Here is an 18,302-nt window from a genome sequence, read left to right as displayed (position 1 = left end):
TTACACACATTTTCTTAACTTCAATCCCTCTCTATCTTATCAGAAGCACGACCCTCACATCGTGCACATTCAAACGCAATCCTTAAGCTAACAAATCCCGATACTTCCTTACATTGAGAATGGCTTTCCACTCTCTCTCTCTCTGTGTGTGTGTGTGTGTGTGTGTGTGTGTGTGTGTGTGTGTGTGTGTGTGTGTGTGTGTGTGTGTGTGTGTGTGTGTGTGTGTGTGTGTGTAGTTCGACTGGAGCTTTCTGATGTGGAATTTCTGATTTGTGTCGTTCTTCCGAAATGATTGTTATGATCTCCTGAGTTAATTAGGCTAATTAACTACAAATAATCCGGAAGAATTCCCTTGACGAAATTTACATGACGCAAGCATGTTTTGTTACCGTCGCACTTGGAGTGTTTTATTATAAAGCAAAAGTGATTTAAAACCTCTGAGCGTTGGTAAGCTGCCTGGGCCGATCCTTATTCAAAATAATCTGGACACGAGGGACGTTCCAGGATATTCATAGCTTATCATTTACTAGCAGAAGTACACGGCATTGCCGGGCGGGGGAAGGGAGGGGATAGGGTAGGGGAGGGGAACGGGGGGGGAGGGGAGGAGAGGGGGGAGGGGAGAAGAGGGGGGGGGGGGAGGGGAGAAGAGGGGGGAGAGGGAGGGGGGTCAGAGGGGGGAGGGGGAGGGGGAATGGGGAGGGAAGGGGAGGGCCAGTCAACAATGACGTTGCAGTTCTCATGGTCGGAGAGTAGCACAACAATCGCGACATCGTCCTGCATCTTCGCAACAGCACGAAGCGGATTTTGGAGACTCACCGATCCTGTGACGCCCTCCAGTACCGGCGTTGCCAGGTGGGGAAGGGAGACCCATACATTACACACATTACAACATTACACACACACAAACTGTGTTTTATGTTCAATGGTCTGGCAGCGGGGATGGAACATCATGTGATCGCTCTGAGCGAATCAGCGAGCTGCTCTGGCACCGGCTGAGATTCCGTGTATAATGTTCCTCGCTGAAATGCGCTGAGGTAAATATGAATAAAAAATATGGATCTCGTCAAATATTTTGAGGTAGGCAATGTCCTTCCCAGGCTCAATGGCCATGTCTGTGCCAAATATCAAGTACGTGAGCCTCTCCGTTTAGGAGTCTATCGGTAACATTACACACACACAAACTGCGTTTTACATATATAGATAATCGAAAAACGGAAGGGGGGGGGTGCGCATCCTCCGCAACCCCCCACCCTCCCCCTCCCACCCCCCAAACCCCACCACAAATTGCAAAGTAACTATGAGTGTAGGAATTAGGAACATACAGTGTGCTCCATATAACACTGAACCATTGTTTTTAGCCGCGTCGCAGACGCTGCTCATAGAGTGCCCTCTGCTGTTGTTGTTGTTGTTCTTCTTCTTCTTCTTGTTCTTGCAGAGAAGACAAAACCTCAAAGCTCCACCCATTCTGGGAACCATAGCTCCACCCATTCTGGGAGAGCCTTCAAATAAACAAATATCCACCATTTTATTAACTCGCATAGCTTTGAGGCCTGTTTTGTAGGCCCGTGGTGTCTTCCTCTCTCACACAGTTTTATTTCAAATCAAATTCGATATATCATTTCATTTTTCACAGTCGCTAACATAGTTTTAGACTCGGTTGAAAAAAAACGGGAAGAAAATCCGATGAAAGTTGCCCTTTATAGAACGAAATGAATTCTCAAAGGCCTGTAACTTCAAGTCCATTGCGATATATTTTTTTACAATCACGGCATGGTCAGTCATACTCATACACCGCCCGAAATAACAGATGGGAAAATGCCGATATATTAAAAATCCGTCCATTTGATGACAATCATCACGATGAAATATTTAATTTGTACGTCGTCACAATAATGTGGAGAGAGGAGCATAGCTTCGTTCACGTGTCGCTACACACGAGAAATTGCCGAGATATATTTTTTTACAATCACGGCATGGTCAGTCATACACCGCCCGAAATAACAGACGGGAAAATGCCGAGATATATTAAAAATTCGTCCATTTGATGACAATCGTCACGATGAAATATTTAATTTATACGTCGTCACAATAATGTGGAGAGAGGAGCATAGCTTCGTTCACGTGTCGCTACACACGAGAAATTGCCGAGATATATTTTTTTACAATCACGGCATGGTCAGTCATACACCGCCTGAAATAACAGATGGGAAAATGCCGAGATATATTAAAAATTCGTCCATTTGATGACAATCGTCACGATGAAATATTTAATTTATACGTCGTCACAATAATGTGGAGAGAGGAGCATAGCTTCGTTCACGTGTCGCCACACACGGGAAATTGCCGAGATTTTTTTTTTTTAAATCGCGGCATGGTCAGTCATACACCGCCTGAAATAACAGATGGGAAAATGCCGAGATATATTAAAAATTCGTCGCCACACACGGGAAATTGCCGAGATATATATTTTTTTAAATCGCGGCATGGTCAGTCATACACCGCCTGAAATAACAGACGGGAAAATGCCGAGATATATTAAAAATTCGTCGCCACACACGGGAAATTGCCGAGATATATTTTCACTTTGCACAAAAATAACATCAAGTAATCGAATCAATAGGAATGTCCTGTGCCTATAACATCGACGTTATAGGCACAGCTGCATCTAGGCATTGTGTAACATCGACGCGGATTTTGTTTTAATTAAAACTTTTTGTACTTGTTTTTAAATAACTTGGAAAAAATATTCAAACATCAAGAAAACGAATTATTGTGTCGTTTCTTCTCATTCAAACTCGTGTTTCTCCTCTTACAGATAGTTGAGGATATCGTGAACACTTACAATGCAAAGCTGCACTTTTAAACAACACAATCACAATTTATAATGTGAAGCGATATGTACTCGGTCTTGGTTATTCATTCAGCAATATGGCAGAAGGAACACCGTTTAAAAAAAGAAAAGTAATCTCGATGACATTGAATATGGATTGTCCTTCGACAATGTAAGCCTCAGGCCAAAACAGTGTATGTTGAGGAGGAGGCTTGTATAAGTCCTCAGCTCCTTTACAACATCACCTCCCCCCCCCCCCCATCCCCACCAAATTTTGCTTCCGCATCCATATTATCCACCCCTTGTGTTCTCCCCTACCCCTCATCGTTATGTGCATCCCTTGTTTGTCCATCTTCGTCCATTTTATCCCTCGGCCCTGCTGTTGGCGTTTCCTCCTTCTCTCTCTGTCGTTCCTTGTGGTTTGTTGTGCCCTGATCTGTTCTGTGTTATAGCTCTTCCATGAGCCTTGACTGTTTCGACAAAAAACAAGAACGAAAATCTAACAGTGACGTAGCCGTGCTTGTGAAATATTATAAACCAAAAACACACATGATTGGCTTTTTAAACAGCACAATCACAATTTATAATGTGAAGCGATTTGTACTCGGTCTTGGTTATTCATTCAGCAATATGGCAGAAGGAACACCGTTTAAAAAAAGAAAAGTAATCTCGATGATATTGGATATGGATTGTCCTTCGACAATGTAAGCCTCAGGCCAAAACAGTGTATGTTGAGGAGGAGGCTTGTATAAGTCCTCAGCTCAGCCCTCTGGGCTGGTGCTCCTGCCTCACACCTAGCTCGTCTTCACGCTGTTGAAACCAAAGCATTCAGAATCATTGGAATCTCCCGCGATGAAGCTAACTCCAAGGGCCTCTCACTCACTCACCGCAGGCAGGTTGGTGGTCTTTCCGTCTTCTACCGACTCCTCTCTGGCCTTGCCCCCCCCCCCCAGCTCTCTCTGGGCTCTGTCCCGCAAATATTCCTACAGGTCGCACAAGATCTGCCTGCAACCCTCTTATGGTTAAACTGCCAAAATCAAGACTCTCTGCTCACCTTCACTCCTTCATTCCTCTTTTCTCCCGCCTCTGGAACAAACTCCCTCACTCTCTTCAATCCCACTCCACCCTCCAGGTCTTTAAAACAGCTGTTCACCACCATCTCTTATCTTCCCCCATCCAAAACCTTGATCTTTTCTACCCCTGCTAATTTCACCCCAATTCCACTTTTTTGAAATACCAACTTCTGTCCTGGAAGTCCTTGGTGTCCTTGTGTTTTATACTTCTCCCTCCCCCCCCCCCCCTTCCCACGCCTCCTCCCCCCAAGCCCTCTCCCTTCCACACATCTCCCTGCTCTCAAATGTTGTGTTTGTGTGCTTCCCCTTCTCTCCCCATCTTGTCTTCCGCTCCCTCTTTTTATATATTTTGTTTGTCTGGTTGATTTGTTTGTGAAGTAAATGTTAGCTCTTTCACGAGCCTCGATTCAGTATACAAAAAAAAAAAAAAAAAAAAAGCTCCTTTACAACATCACACCCATCCCCACCAAATTTTGCTTCCGCATCCATATTATCCACCCCTTCTGTTCTCCCCTACCCCTCATCGTTATCTCCATCCCTTGTTTGTCCATCTTCGTCCATTTTATCCCTCAGCCCTGCTGTTCACGTTTCCTCCTTCTCTCTCTGTCGTTCCTTGTGGTTTGTTGTGCCCTGATCTGTTCTGTGGTATAGCTCTTCCATGAGTCTTGACTGTTTAGACAAAAAACAAGACCGAAAATCTAACAGTGACGTAGCCGGGCTTGTAAAATATTATAAATCACAAACACACATGATTGGCTTTTTAAACAGTCGCTAATGCTGTTTATAACGTTAAACAAGGAACTTTTGGGGAATTCAGACATCCGTGAGGAAAATTTTACTTGTAGAACTGAGGGAAGAAATACTGTAATCGATTTACCCCACAAGGTTTTGGTAAGTACCGTTGTGTTGGAAGAGACGTAACGTCTATGCTTTCGATATTTGATGGTATTTTAACAATCGGTTTGTTTGTGTTTCACACTGAATGAAAACGTACAGGTAGAGCATGTAGGGCATGGCAGGCAAACATCGTACAAGGCAGGCTGAGGCCACGCCCACGGCGCGATGGATGGACACTGAGGGTTTGGTGGGCGGGTCGCACGACTGGTGGGAGGGGACTCCTGAATTCGGAAGAGGCCCGGATGACGTCAGAGACGCTGAACAAGAGACTTGGAGCGGCAGACATTTTGACACTTTGGGCCAGACTTTGGTGGTGAACGTTGGCAAGCCGGCATTTTGCCCTTCTCGTTCTTGGACTGATCCTGCCTGGATCTCTGTCTTCCCTTTGTCTTCTTGTTTTGGCTCCACTCTGGTCTGGACCTTCTTATGCCCCCTTGCCTTTCTCGCGATTGGACCTGTTCTGGCCTTTGGACGTTGGAGAGACGGTGGAGCGACGATTGTGCGAGCAGGGCCTGCCGGGCAGCGTGCGCTGATTAGCGGAACACACGAACAAAGTGGACTGAGGCCTCCTTCCCACCAAGCACGGAGCCGTGTCCGGACGTGAGTTTGGGGCCTGGACTACAGCAGACAAAGATAAGACGTGCATTCACATACATAACGTTTTATTTTATTCTCCTCCCCATTTGTTCTGTATTTGAAGTGAGGTGTGGGGACGTCCCGATATAGGATTTATTTATTTTGTCGCGTTCTTTGTATCGGGATTCCGTTCAATAAATATTTCTTTCTTGTACATATTATACATCCGTTTTTGGTTGAGTTATCGATTTTCAGGTCGAAGACATCGGACCATGAAGGTAAGCGGCATTGTTCGTTCCGTCTCGCGTATGATCCGCCATCAATTGGGAAACGCATCGTTAAGCTCGATTATCCATCCGTGGCGTACTCTCGGTGTTAACCGAGAGCAGCCGCACGACAATACTATGCATTGTTCCTCATGAAATGGTGCTGAGTAACTACTCCTGAGTGGGTCATTTCAAACCATACTGCAAATTTTTAGCTCAAGAACACGAGCAGAATCAATTGCTGACTTTTATATTTAAACTCATCAGGTTTGATTGAAATTGTCATCTTTTTCTTACACAGTTATTATCTCCACCACCAAAAGTGGATGGAGGTTATGTTTAATCCCTCTCTGTTTATCTGTATGTCTGTTTGTGAACAGGATATTTCAAAACGTTGTGGACACATTCTAACGAAATTTGGTAGAGAGGTTGGGTACGTGACAAAGACGAAATGAGTAGTTTTTGGTGAAGATTCGATTCCAGATACAAGAGTTTTTATTTTATTTGAAGTGATGCTTCACCGTTGTGAGAGATGGGACCAAAAACGATATATAGCATGATATTTCAAGTTGTGGATGGATTATGACAAAACTTGGTGGATGAGTTGTGTGTGTAGGTGACATGAAGATCCGGGATCCAGATGTGGCCTATCAGTGGGATACAAAACGTAAACCGTTCAGCCTGGTGGAGGTATGCGCTTTCTAACAATGCTAAGCTAAGTAATGCTAACCTAACAGACTAAAAAAGTGAATCTGCCACCTCAATGAAGCCAGAACTATACACGCACCAAAGTCAAAGCAAAAGCACAATGAAGGATGGTGGAAAAAGAAAATGTCCAATCGGAACTGCACCAAAGCTGACGCAGCAAAGTCATGGGGCATGCAATACCTGAAAGGTTCGGCAAAAAATTGTAACAGCGATGCCTGAAGCATACGGAGTAGTTGTTGCCATCCTCACAAACACGTTAATTATCTGTGAGTCCGAGCATCAAAACCCCACCCCAAGTTGCCCTGAGGCTTGTATGAACGCAGCCGCTCGAGCACCAAGCAGAGATTCATCGAGGTCAGCACCTGACCGACAGGTTACAAAATGAGGAGTGTGGAACAGAATCATTTCCTCACCACGTTTATCCCACGTAGCATTAGCCATGAAAGAAAGACAGATTGAGAACCAATTTCCATAAAACCGAATATATGAAAACCTATAAACTAAGGTGTCAAATTAACGGCTTGAAGATTCATGGGTGGAAACCACGAATCATAAACCAACCACACAAAATAACAAAAAATCAAGTCCACAACCGACAGATAAGCATACAGAAACAGACAAACGCAGGGCAGAATTGACTGAATATGATGCAAGATAATAAACATTCCATTATGTAAATATATAATGGCAAATGAAACAGGCAGCTCCTGCCCATCATGGGTGGCAAAAATAGAATGAGTAATGAAAACGAAGAAGTAAAATGGTAATGCGTGCAATGCTGGGAGGTGGGAGGGTGGGAAGTAATGAAACCTGACATCATACAAGCACAATAACTTGCATTCGTGCAATAATGTTCTGCACGGCCATGGATATGAGAAACATTACAAACTTCACTGAAAAAAATGGATTTCCGAGAGTATTGCAAGAAAACGGTGCCTCGGGTCAACAACAGTGATATCGCCATAAATATGGCTCAGATGATCCAATGTTCTCGGCAAAGGTCTAACTGCTGTCCGGTTTGTCCATGAATGTAGAATATCCAGAGATGCTGGACGTATTTAATTTAAGCATCAAAAGAAAATAACCAATTTGGACTGCAGCAAAATGTGGCAATTTCCATTCACACAGCTCATCAATGACAAAGGATGTTAGACAGCCAATCAGGAGAGAAGCCCAAAACCCTAGCCCCTCCGCCTCCCAACCGTATGTCTAAAACATGGGCAGGAACAAAAGCAATTCTATTGTTAGTTTGTGATATGGTTACACTCCAAACCCAAGGCAAGCATAAGCTTCGACCTTGTGTGGGGTGAGATGAGAAAATGGCAGACACTGTGCGTACCTCCGTATCCATCCGTATGATCGACGCTGAAATAGTCTGAGAACTCCGACTTTGTAATCTGGTATGTGATCTGGTTGTTTGGAGGAGAGTCTTCATCGGCTGCCTGCACAAATGATACAAACAAATGCAACTTGAGTTTCAATAGAAATGCACAAGTAAAGTCCATTTTTATAGACATAATGTGCATTCGGTATTACTTTGATGTGCTCTAATATCTTAGAAATGCATGCCCCTGCATTTACAGAAGCAATGTGATGTGAAATAGAGCACGATATCGATATCGAATCTCACGATTGTGAAGAACGTGCAGAACAAGATACAGATTATAAAGAGACCGATGAGTGGTAAAACGATGTCCATGTGGCCCAGGTTTCATTGCAACCTTAATTATATAGGTATGCAAATCCCTGCGTAATTTCCTGTTTCGGTCATTAGGCAAGTTTATATCTCGACATAATGTAATGGATTTGCACAATTGATTCAATCGGAACAATAGGGGAAACATGACCCTGTGGATTTCATAGTTCTGCATTAGCAGAACGGTGAGTGAAGTATCAAGAAGAGATTGATTTAATTGATTTCAGCTTCATGATATCCTGCCATCTTCAGCTGGGTGCAAATAATAAAAAAAATTCAACAGATGTGCCTGACTGCTGTTTTATAGCATACTATGGTACATCACGTTTCTACGAGTGAAATTGAGAGCAGTGAAAGGTTAGGATGGACATCGTTTTGGAACACAAATTAGGCGAACATAACAACAAAGAACAGGTTGAATATTCGGGCACGTACGCATTGATATAAGTTGCTGAAATTGCATGGCGGAAAATGCACATGCGCAAAAAGTGAAAAACTTCTAATGTTCATCAAGTAGATTTTTTAAAGTTCAGAAAGTCCAACATTTAAGCCACCAAGTGACCTTCATCAGGGACTTCTGTGTATATTCAGCTCTTAAATGTCCTCATGGAAGGGCAAACCAAAAAAAATCTACAAAAGATCACGAGGCTCAGGTGATCATTCTCATCATCTATATAATAATAGCGTAAGGACTCGACTTTGTTATCCCTTTTACGCCACACCCAGTGACCCGATGCCCACGGCACTAATGGATTTATGATCTACGAACCGCGCTCTTTGTTTATCACCTACAGACATACTCGAAAAATCTGAATTAGCCGACGTTGGGGCCCAAAAGCATCCGATTAACTGCCGATACGACGCCATCTTACGACACCATCGTATTGGCGTCTGCTGGGCGATGGCGAAGCAAGCCGTCCGCTGATTGGACAGGCGAAGGCGAAAGAAAGCCGTCCACTGAGTGGACAATCCAGAGCATGCATTTGTGCCGGTGTCGGCGATCGTTGTTCATATACGCACTCTTCATTCTCATCTTTCTTCCTAACTCTTACTCGGACAAGCAAATCTCCTATGCCATCCATAATGGTACACTCTATCCATACACCACATCCTCCCTTCCGTGGATGTTCCACGGGTTTCGGCTAGTCACCATTATTATTTGGAGGGCAGGTGGAATTAAGGATGGGAGCTAGGGGAAAGGCATGGTAAGGGGATAAGGGTGGTGGAAGGGAAAGGTTTAGCAAAACGAAATGAAAACAAGTACAGATACATTCAAAGTACACCACCCGCATGAATATGAATGAATGATCGTTTTAAGGCCATTTTTCCCTGCTAGAGTGGGGGTTGGCCTGCCCATGACCTCATGGGGCCCTGTTTAAGGCAATGTTTTTTTTTATGGCCAGATGCCCTTCCTGACGCCAACCCTTAGTCGCCTCTTACGATGCGCAGGGATATGGTGTACCTATTCTAAATCGGGGTACACACCGGATAAATAACTATCCTCCAGCGCGGCATTGCCAGGGCGCCTTTGGCGCAGCTCATAGAGACTGTATTGAGAGGGAGGGTTGTACAATAATTGATTGATTAATTGCATAATTAAAATCAATAAACACTGTCGCGTTCCTGGTGATTAAAATCTTTCCAAGGAATGGATAGCCGAACAAGCTGTTACTCCGAAGCGTTCAGTTCAATATGTGGTGGAGTTAATACGCGCGGAGGGGGGGGGGCGAGGGGAGGGGGAGGATGAGGATGAGGATCACTTACCTGCATGGATCCCACCGGCAGTCCTCAAACCTGCAACAAAGAAACTCAAACCGAAGCGAGATTAAAATGTACAAAAATGCCGGCTTTATTGATGAGATGCCGGTTACAAATAAAAACACGATAAAACTAAACTTCCTAAACGGGACGTCCCCACAAACAGACGAAAGGGAAGGGTAACTGAAAATAATGGGGGTGTGTGCACTTAACTCCGATCACTGGTGGGGTCTCGCCAGGAATCGTCCAGGCCCCGGGCGCGCAGTCTGGACGCGGCTCTGGCCTTGGTGGGAAATCTGCTCACTCCTGCACTGCTAGGCCTCCATATGCCCTCGTTCACTAGGCCACGCCCGCTGGCGCACAACAGGCCTGCCGCGCGAATCGAATGGGCCACGTGCAGCTCGCTCTTCCAGCCGTGCCTGTCTTCGTCATCTTTGGTGGGAAACTGCAGCCCTCGGTACGCGGCTCTGCCTCTGCCTCTCTACCAGTGGTGTCTCCGAACACGGCCGGCCCGATCGCTTCCTTGAGCCCATGGTCCAAGCACAACAGTTTGCTTTAATGCCCAGAACGAGAAGAGCAAGAGCAAGAAGGAATGTCGACACACAACTGTCCACCATCACATCCAGAATCGAGAGAGATTAATGCCGACTGCCACAATCAAGACCAGAAGCAGAGAGAGACAAAATGTCCACCAGCAAGTTCCTTTATCGTTAAGGCTCTCACGTCATCGGTCGTGCTTCGCCAATCAGCGAGTCCCTTCTTACTCGTCCTTCCCTTCAATCAAGAACCCTGGCCAATCACGGCTCCTCGGGGCGTGGCCTCGGCCTGCCCATCCTGTGCGCTTCCAAAGTCAATGTCATTAGCGGCAGCGCTCAATGTCCTGGCTTCCAGTAAGTTTATTAATTGATTAATTAGTGAAGTTAACGGGCGATTTTAACCAGTGTCTAATGCGGTGCCATAAGGGACATAGGGATAAATCACAAAGGGAACATACAAGGAATTAATTAACATAATCCCTGAGCTATTTAACATGCCCTGAGCTAATCAACTTCCGAGCTCAATAGGTGTCTGATATAATTCTGCCCAGAAAATAAAGGAAATAAATAAGTACTTAATTAATCGATAATAATTAAATTGAAAAGTAGGCTCGGGAATCCTACGGTAAAGACTAGCTAGTACGGAGGATAATAGAGAACAGTGGATCCAGGAAAGGGGCCATGATCAAACGGTTCGGACAGGACGAGACACTAAACTCCCTTTCGGCACAACATTTAATAAAACAAGGCAAAGATAGCAGCAATCAACTCGCTCACACGAGCCATCAGCAAGAAGCCGGGAGTCTCCTCCCTTTCCGGTGCAAAATTATAAGAGAAAAAAGTAATAATAACAGGCTCGCACTACACCAACATGGCATCAACATATTGCAAGAAAACATTCATGTATATCGTACGCATAACATCAGAGACTTTCTAACAGCCACCCCCAAATTTGTGGAATAAATTTGTAAAAAGGGAAAGTCTTTCAGTCCATTCACCCCTTACCCATCATCTTCAAGCTTCGACAGCCGGATCAATTTAGCAAGTGGTCGAACATAGTTCTTGCCATGAACTTGAACGCTGGCAGTTCGAGCACGGCCATCTGAGCCCGGAAAGGTCTACATGACCTTACCAACTGACCACTGGACACGAGGCAGCTGGGAATCGACGATCAGCACCATATCGTCCATGGTCAACTCGGTACTCTCCCTTTGCCACTTCTGTCGAGGCTGGAGATTGGGGAGGTAATACTTAATAAAGTTGGACCAAAATTGATCGGCAAGGATCTGGCTGTGACGCCAGCGACGGCGTCCGAGGATCTCCGCAGCAGAATACACCACTTGAGGTAGCGATGCGTCATGACATCCCTTCAGTAGCACAGAGGGAGTAACAGGATCAATATCGGATATGTCTGACAATACATAACCCAAAGGTTTGGAGTTGAGGATGCCCTCAACTTCAATGAGGACCGTGCACAGCACAGGCTCCGTCACAGTACGGGTTCCAACTACGACCCGTAGGCTGTCCTTCACCGACGTGATTTCTCGCTCCCATATTCCACCAAAATGTGGTGCATTGGGTGGGTTGAAGCAAAAGCTCACTTGCTGGTTGGCGAGACGCTGGGCGAGAACAGGTTCGAGGGCAGAGAAAGTTTGACGAAGTTAGGCATCTCCCCCTCGGAAGTTGGTGCCTCTGTCTGATAAGATCTCGTGAGGTTTCCCTCTACGGGCGATGAGGCGACGGATAGACATTAGGAAGGCATCAGCATCCAGGCCCTCCAGGAGGTCCAGATGTACGCTGCGGGTAGTGAGGCACTTGAAGATTATACCCCAGCGCTTCTCCGTTCGTCTTCCAATTTTTATGGTGAAAGGACCGAAGCAGTCCACTCCAGTAAAGTAGAAAGCAGGCTTGTATAGTCGTAACCGAGCAGGGGGTAGATCAGCCATCCTTGGCACCTCTGGATTGGCACACCATCTTCGGCACTCATGGCATTGATGTTGGTGTCGACGAATAGCCTCTCGACAATGCAGAATCCCGTACTTGCGACGTACTTCAGCGAGAATTCTCTCCGGACCACATTGAAGCAGTTGGTCATCACATTCTTGAATGAGGAGCTTGGTTACTGGGTGATGAGGATCTAAAACGATAGGATGCACAGCATCTTGTGTAAGGACATCCGCACGGCGTAGTCTTCCTCCTACTCTGATGAGACCAAGGGTACGGTCATATTCAGGTGAGAGAGATGACAGTCGACCTCTGATGTGTAAATCCCTACCCGTGGCAAGTATCTGGACTTCGTCCGGAAAACTATTGTGCTGTGAGCGTTGAAGCAGAAGATTCTCTATCTCCCCACGCTGGTGAGCGCTTAAGGTAGGATGATAGTCTTGATCGTAGGCCACCCTGTTGGGACACTGCTGTTCAGCCACAACCAGAGCGTTCCAAGTCTTGTACTGTGAAGGGTCAGGTAAGACCTGTATGTCCACCGACATTGTTCCACAGAAGGTCGACTTCCTGATCTCAGTCACATCACTTTGCTCTAGTACGCTGACCGGTCCTTGTAGTGACCAGCCCAGGTTGGTACAAACTGTTACTAGAGCACCCTTGGGGCCTAATCGCACAGGTTGCTTTGGTAAGATGAGGTGCGGATATAGTCTGACCCGATCAATATTGTTGGTTGAACCTTGTTAATCAAAGGGAGTGGTATCCCAGCTAGGTGGGGGTGCCGTTTCTGAAGATTGGCCACTGGGTACGAATACTCAGATAAGCGCAGCATTGTGGCAGTGAATGCTGGATCTATCCCATACCTTTGGTTCGGGTTCTCGACCGATGATATCTGAAGCTTGACAGAAGCCCCGGTACACTGCAACGTGTCTTCTCGCACTGCCTTGAGCAGTCATGCTTCAGGTTTACACACCAGGTTCAGCCGCTCCGTTATTGAATTCAAAAGCATAGTCCTTTCTGAACCATCGTCGAGAATGGCATTGGTCTCTATGGATCCTTGTGGGCCATGAAGAAGCACCTTTACGACCTTTAACAGGACATCATGTGGACGGGAAGGTTTGTCAAGGTACACTGCAGATGGTGCGGAGCCTGCCATTAGGACGGTATCGCTGGATCTCTGCGCTGCATCATGTAGGATGGTTAGGTGCAACTCGTTGCAAGTAACGCATGGCTTCCTAAGTGTACAGCGATCAGCTGGGTGTGACCAACCGCACCTCCAGCAACGGTCATCTTCCCCTATCCACTTAATAATATGGTCTGTGGAAAGCTTCTTGAATTCCGCACAGGAACCGAGGTAATGATCGCTGGTGCCACAATGAGGACAATAAGGCTTGGTCTTGGTTGTTGAAGAAACATTACGCAATGGCTGGCTTGTGTGGCCAGACCTCAAAATTATTCAAAATAAGGATTTTTCTGTACCGGCTTGCTATAAAATTTCCATGGGTGGATTTGTGTAGGCCTAGGCAACCCGCACAGGAATAGTTTGGTCTGCTCTGCATTTGCTCTTGTGAAATCCAATTTTTTGGGGGTTATTTGAACTTAAGGGACCACATAATTGAGCCCAAAAGTTAGGGGTAGGGGAAATCAAAATCCGATTTCAACAGGTTTACTCTAAAGGGAACCAAGCATGTTGGGTATCATTAGAAAGGTCTTGATAAGACCTACCGAATGGTACTATGCAAATGTGTAGGTCAAAACTGATGACATAATCAGAGGTCAAAAGGTCATATTTTTTGGGCCGAGGTGAAAATCTAGGGGTTTCGATCTTAAAATGGCCACTGGTACAAAACAAAGAGATAAAGGGATGAAAATAACACTGATTTATGTTGACATAGAGGGTAATTTTTTTTATAACAATAAACATTACAAATACCTTGAGGTTTTGGAATTAACTCCTTGTGTTTGAAACAGAAATTTCATAAAAATGACAATTTTTGGGATTTTCTAGCATTAGGACAAGACAACCCCAGGACTTTATATATTATGATTTTAACCAGATATCTTATTGAAATAGTTTACATTTATCTCTTAGAAGGTGTATTAACCCTTAATGCACCAAATTAGTAACAGTGGATACATTTTAACCCTCAGTGTACGGAATGCCAAGTTTGTGGTAAAACTACGCATAAAAAAACGTATGAGTAAATCTCTCAGGCTCTCTTTAGTGAGTTATGGGTACTATAGTATTCCTGCATTGTTCCTTGTATCGCTTAAGAACAGACAGTATCTCTTGAAATTAGTAGATGAGGGAACAAAGGAAAGACAAACAATCATTGATTTCACTGATAAGTGACTACATGTATGTTGCATAATGAGATAGCAGGGCAAAACGGGATGGTGGATTTCTGCTGTCCCTAATGAGTTACCATCTGTCTAAGGATGGCCTAACTACTCCTTGAAAAATAGCAGAGCTTTTGTGTTGAGCAGATAAAGGAGAACCTATGATAAAAAACCGATGCCTGCTGTCTAACATGTCTAGGCTGTGACATAGCGTGTTTGCCTCATGACTCCTCCTGATCAATCCTGGTTCTTTTTCAGGCTTTTTCTGGTCCTTGGCCAACTATGGCAATGGCAGAGGATGAAACGCTGCATGTTGGACAGAAGAGAGGGCATCCCGTTGGTGACACAGACTATGGAATTTGTATCATATGTCAAAAGTCAAAACAAAGTTGTTTGTCAAATCTCACGAAAGCTGGCTTTTTTTTCTTTTTTTTTGTATACAGAGTCGAGGCTCGTGAAAGAGCTAGCATTTATCAAACAAACAAATCAAACAAACAAGCAAAAAAGTATATAAAAAGGGGAGCGGTCGACAAGATGGGGAGAGAAGGGGAGGAAGCACACAAACACAACATTTGAGGGCAGGGACATCGGGAGATGTGTGGGAGGGAGAGGGCCTGGGGGGGGGGGGGGCAGAATAGGTATAAAACGCAAGGACACCAAGGACTTCCAGGAAATAAGTCAAAAGTAACCTCAAAAAAGTGGATTTGGGGTGAAATTAGCGGGGGTAGAAAAGATCAAGGTTTTGGATTGGGGAAGATAAGAGATGGTGGTGAACAGCCGTTTTAAAGACCTGGAGGGAGGAGTGGGATTGAAGAGAGTGAGGGAGTTTGTTCCAGAGGCGGGAGAAAACCCTGGTTTGTTTGTTGCTACCCTGGTTTGTTGCATGCAGTGTCCAATTTGGATGATAATGTTGCATGCCGCCTCACTGAAGATATTGGGGATGAAGATTTGTTTTTGGAGAAACGTCCAAAGTACCACAGTGTTTGCCATAGCCAGTACACCAACAAGAAGTCCGTAAACCAGAAAAAGAAGAAGATGGCCAAATTTGCTGAGGAGAGTGCTGAAGAAGCCCGCCGATTAACTACCCAATTGAAACTAGATTCCAAAGTGGACTTGAAATCTGTGTGCTTTGTTTGTGGGAAGGACAGAGACAAGAAGGGCAATCGGAAGCTGATTCTAGTTGCAACTGTAGAAAGACAAATCTCAATTTGGACTAGAGCAAAAGAACTAAATGACCAGAAAATGTTACACCTCTTACAAGGTACTAGTGATGGCTGGATTGATATGATTGCCAATGAATTCAAATACCATAAACTTTGTTTGGACCATTTCATAAATCAGAGGGGTCTAGGTAAGATGAAAGAGGCCGAGGTTTCTTGCGCTAGCGTTTTCGGAGCAGGCTTAAAATGGCTAGTTTCTGAGATAGAACAACAGTTGTTTGGGGAGGGTACATTATATCTTGTTTCTCATCTACTTGATATGCTTTGCAACTGGTTAAGAGAAAACGATGCTGATAACCCCTTATCATACCGCAACTGTCGTCTAGAGCAACGCTTTCAAAATCATTTTGGAGACCGGGTCATGATAATCCCCCAACCTTAAGGCCTTTCCAATTGGGCATGTTCATCTGGTTTATCTATTGCAACAGTTTGAGAAGAAATCAGAAAATTGAAAGGTGAGTTGGAAGAATCAATATTTATAGAAGATGGAGATGGTGGTAGTGAAACTGCCACTGAGCAAGAAATTATTGACAAGCCGCAATCATACAGCAGCATTGCTGAATCATTTCACAATGCAAAGTCTATTCGTTGTCAGGTCAAGTCTGCAACCTCCGAGATGACAAAATGTCGAGTCTAGTGAATCTGATGTTGAAGCAAACATTGTGATTTCCTATGAATATGCCCTTAGTTGTGTCCCTTGTGACTTGTACAATCATGTTGCCTGGATGGTAAGTGATGCTGGCAATGACTTGGGGCCTGATGGTCGGGTTCAATTAGACACAAAGATGCATGAGAAAGTTCTCAACCTCACCCAAGATATATGTGCTGCAATTGCAAACACACAGACACCAAAGCAGATTGGAACTGCCATCCACATTATAAAGCAGACTAGAAGTATAGACACTGTGACTTTACTGAATTGCCTTGGTAATTGTATAAGTTACACTGATGCGCAGAGATACATTGCATCCATGGCGAGGGAAGTGGATCAGCAAGAAGACAGGCAGGGATTTTTCATTCCCACCAACATAATGAAAGGGGTATTCACACAGTTTGCCATCGATAATCTCGACTTCCATGAGAATACTGTTGATGGTAAAACTACCCACGGCACTACTCACATTCTATATCAATACCAGAGTGAGCCATGGACTAAGCTTCAGGCATCGTTGCCAAATCCACTATCTCGATCTGTGGCAGTAGATGAAGGTGGTTCTTTCAAACCTCAGAAAAGTTGCGTCACATAAAATGACCGAAAGCAAGGACGCTCTCTGTGTGGGTTGAAGCTGAGTCCGGATGGTGATGAGAAAAACTTCAAAGAAGTGAGCAATCTCAACACTTTGCACAGGTTGTGTCAAATGGGTTCCACTGATCTTCTCGAGTTGTCCCATGAAATGAATCCAACAACCTGGAAAGATTTCCAAAAGAAAATAACTGACAGTCCTGGGACCGGCACCGTAATTGGATACGGTCCTTTCTTGCCCGATGCACCGACGAACCCAGATGTAGTCCTGGAGTCAGTGGACTACTGCATGTCTGTGTCAGCAGAACTTGGTTTGGACTTCTGCATCCTCACTTGTGACCAGGCAATTTATGAAATTGTCCTGGCATTGCAAAAGAAATATTCTGATAAATATCAGAAGCTCATACTTAGAATGGGAGGTTTCCACATTTTAATTAACTTTTTTGGAGCTATTGGACATTTCATGGAAGGCACTGGTTTAGAGGCCCTTTTGGTTGAAGGAGATGTGTGCCAACTAGGAACTGCCAGGAAGATCCTTAGTGGCAAAGGCTACTACCAGATCCTGTGCGCCCATAGCCTTGCAGCTAGTGCAATATTTGCCACACTTTGGGAGGGGTTTGAGGTTGGTAGCAGAATCTGCTGATTCACAATCAGATGACATGTCGTCCTTTTCCCAGGATCTCAGCGAATTCTGTAAAATGGTCAACAGCGACGATTTCACCCCCAGTGATCTCCAGTCTGCTCAAGTTCTTGCTAGCCTGGAAATCATGAAGAACAAATTAAACAGCTTTTTGCAACAGCGCACATCACCCACATGCAAGTTATGGCTCATGTACCTCGATATGATTGATTTGGCACAGAGATACATATTTGCTGAGAGGGCGGGTCTTTGGGAGCTACATCTGACAGCAACGGAAGAAATGCTCCCTTTCCTAGGTGCTGCTGGACATACCAAGTACACTGCTTGCCTGCCACAGTATATCAATGCCATGAGGACCCTTCCAGACAGTAACAAGCAGGAATTTGAAAAGGGTAATTTCCCTGTCCGGCAGAAAGAGGCTATATTCAACGGTGTTTGGACTGACATGGCGCTAGAACAAACCTACAACAAGGATGCAAAAACCAAACTGTTCTCAGGCATAACACAGAACAAGGCCGCCATCGTGAAATACCTAAAAGCCCTACCAGCGGTTACAGCCATTGCAGAAGAGACCAGAA

At 44.9% G+C, this 18,302-nt stretch overlaps 1 protein-coding gene across 1 annotated transcript in view; it reads right to left on the bottom strand.

Moving 5' to 3' along the window:
• The window catches only part of LOC137416665 (cadherin-23), a 311,457-nt gene that overhangs the window by 95,359 nt on the left and 197,796 nt on the right, over positions 1 to 18,302 (bottom strand). The window contains exon 20 of the mRNA XM_078783975.1: positions 7,690 to 7,792. Coding sequence (XP_078640101.1) covers positions 7,690 to 7,792 — 103 coding nt within the window. The remainder of the gene's footprint in view (positions 1 to 7,689; positions 7,793 to 18,302) is intronic.

Source organism: Myxine glutinosa, chromosome 8 (genome assembly GCF_964187855.1).
Source record: "Myxine glutinosa chromosome 8, kmMyxGlut1.1, whole genome shotgun sequence".
NCBI lineage: Eukaryota > Metazoa > Chordata > Myxini > Myxiniformes > Myxinidae > Myxine > Myxine glutinosa.
This window is presented reverse-complemented; position numbering and strand designations above follow the sequence as displayed.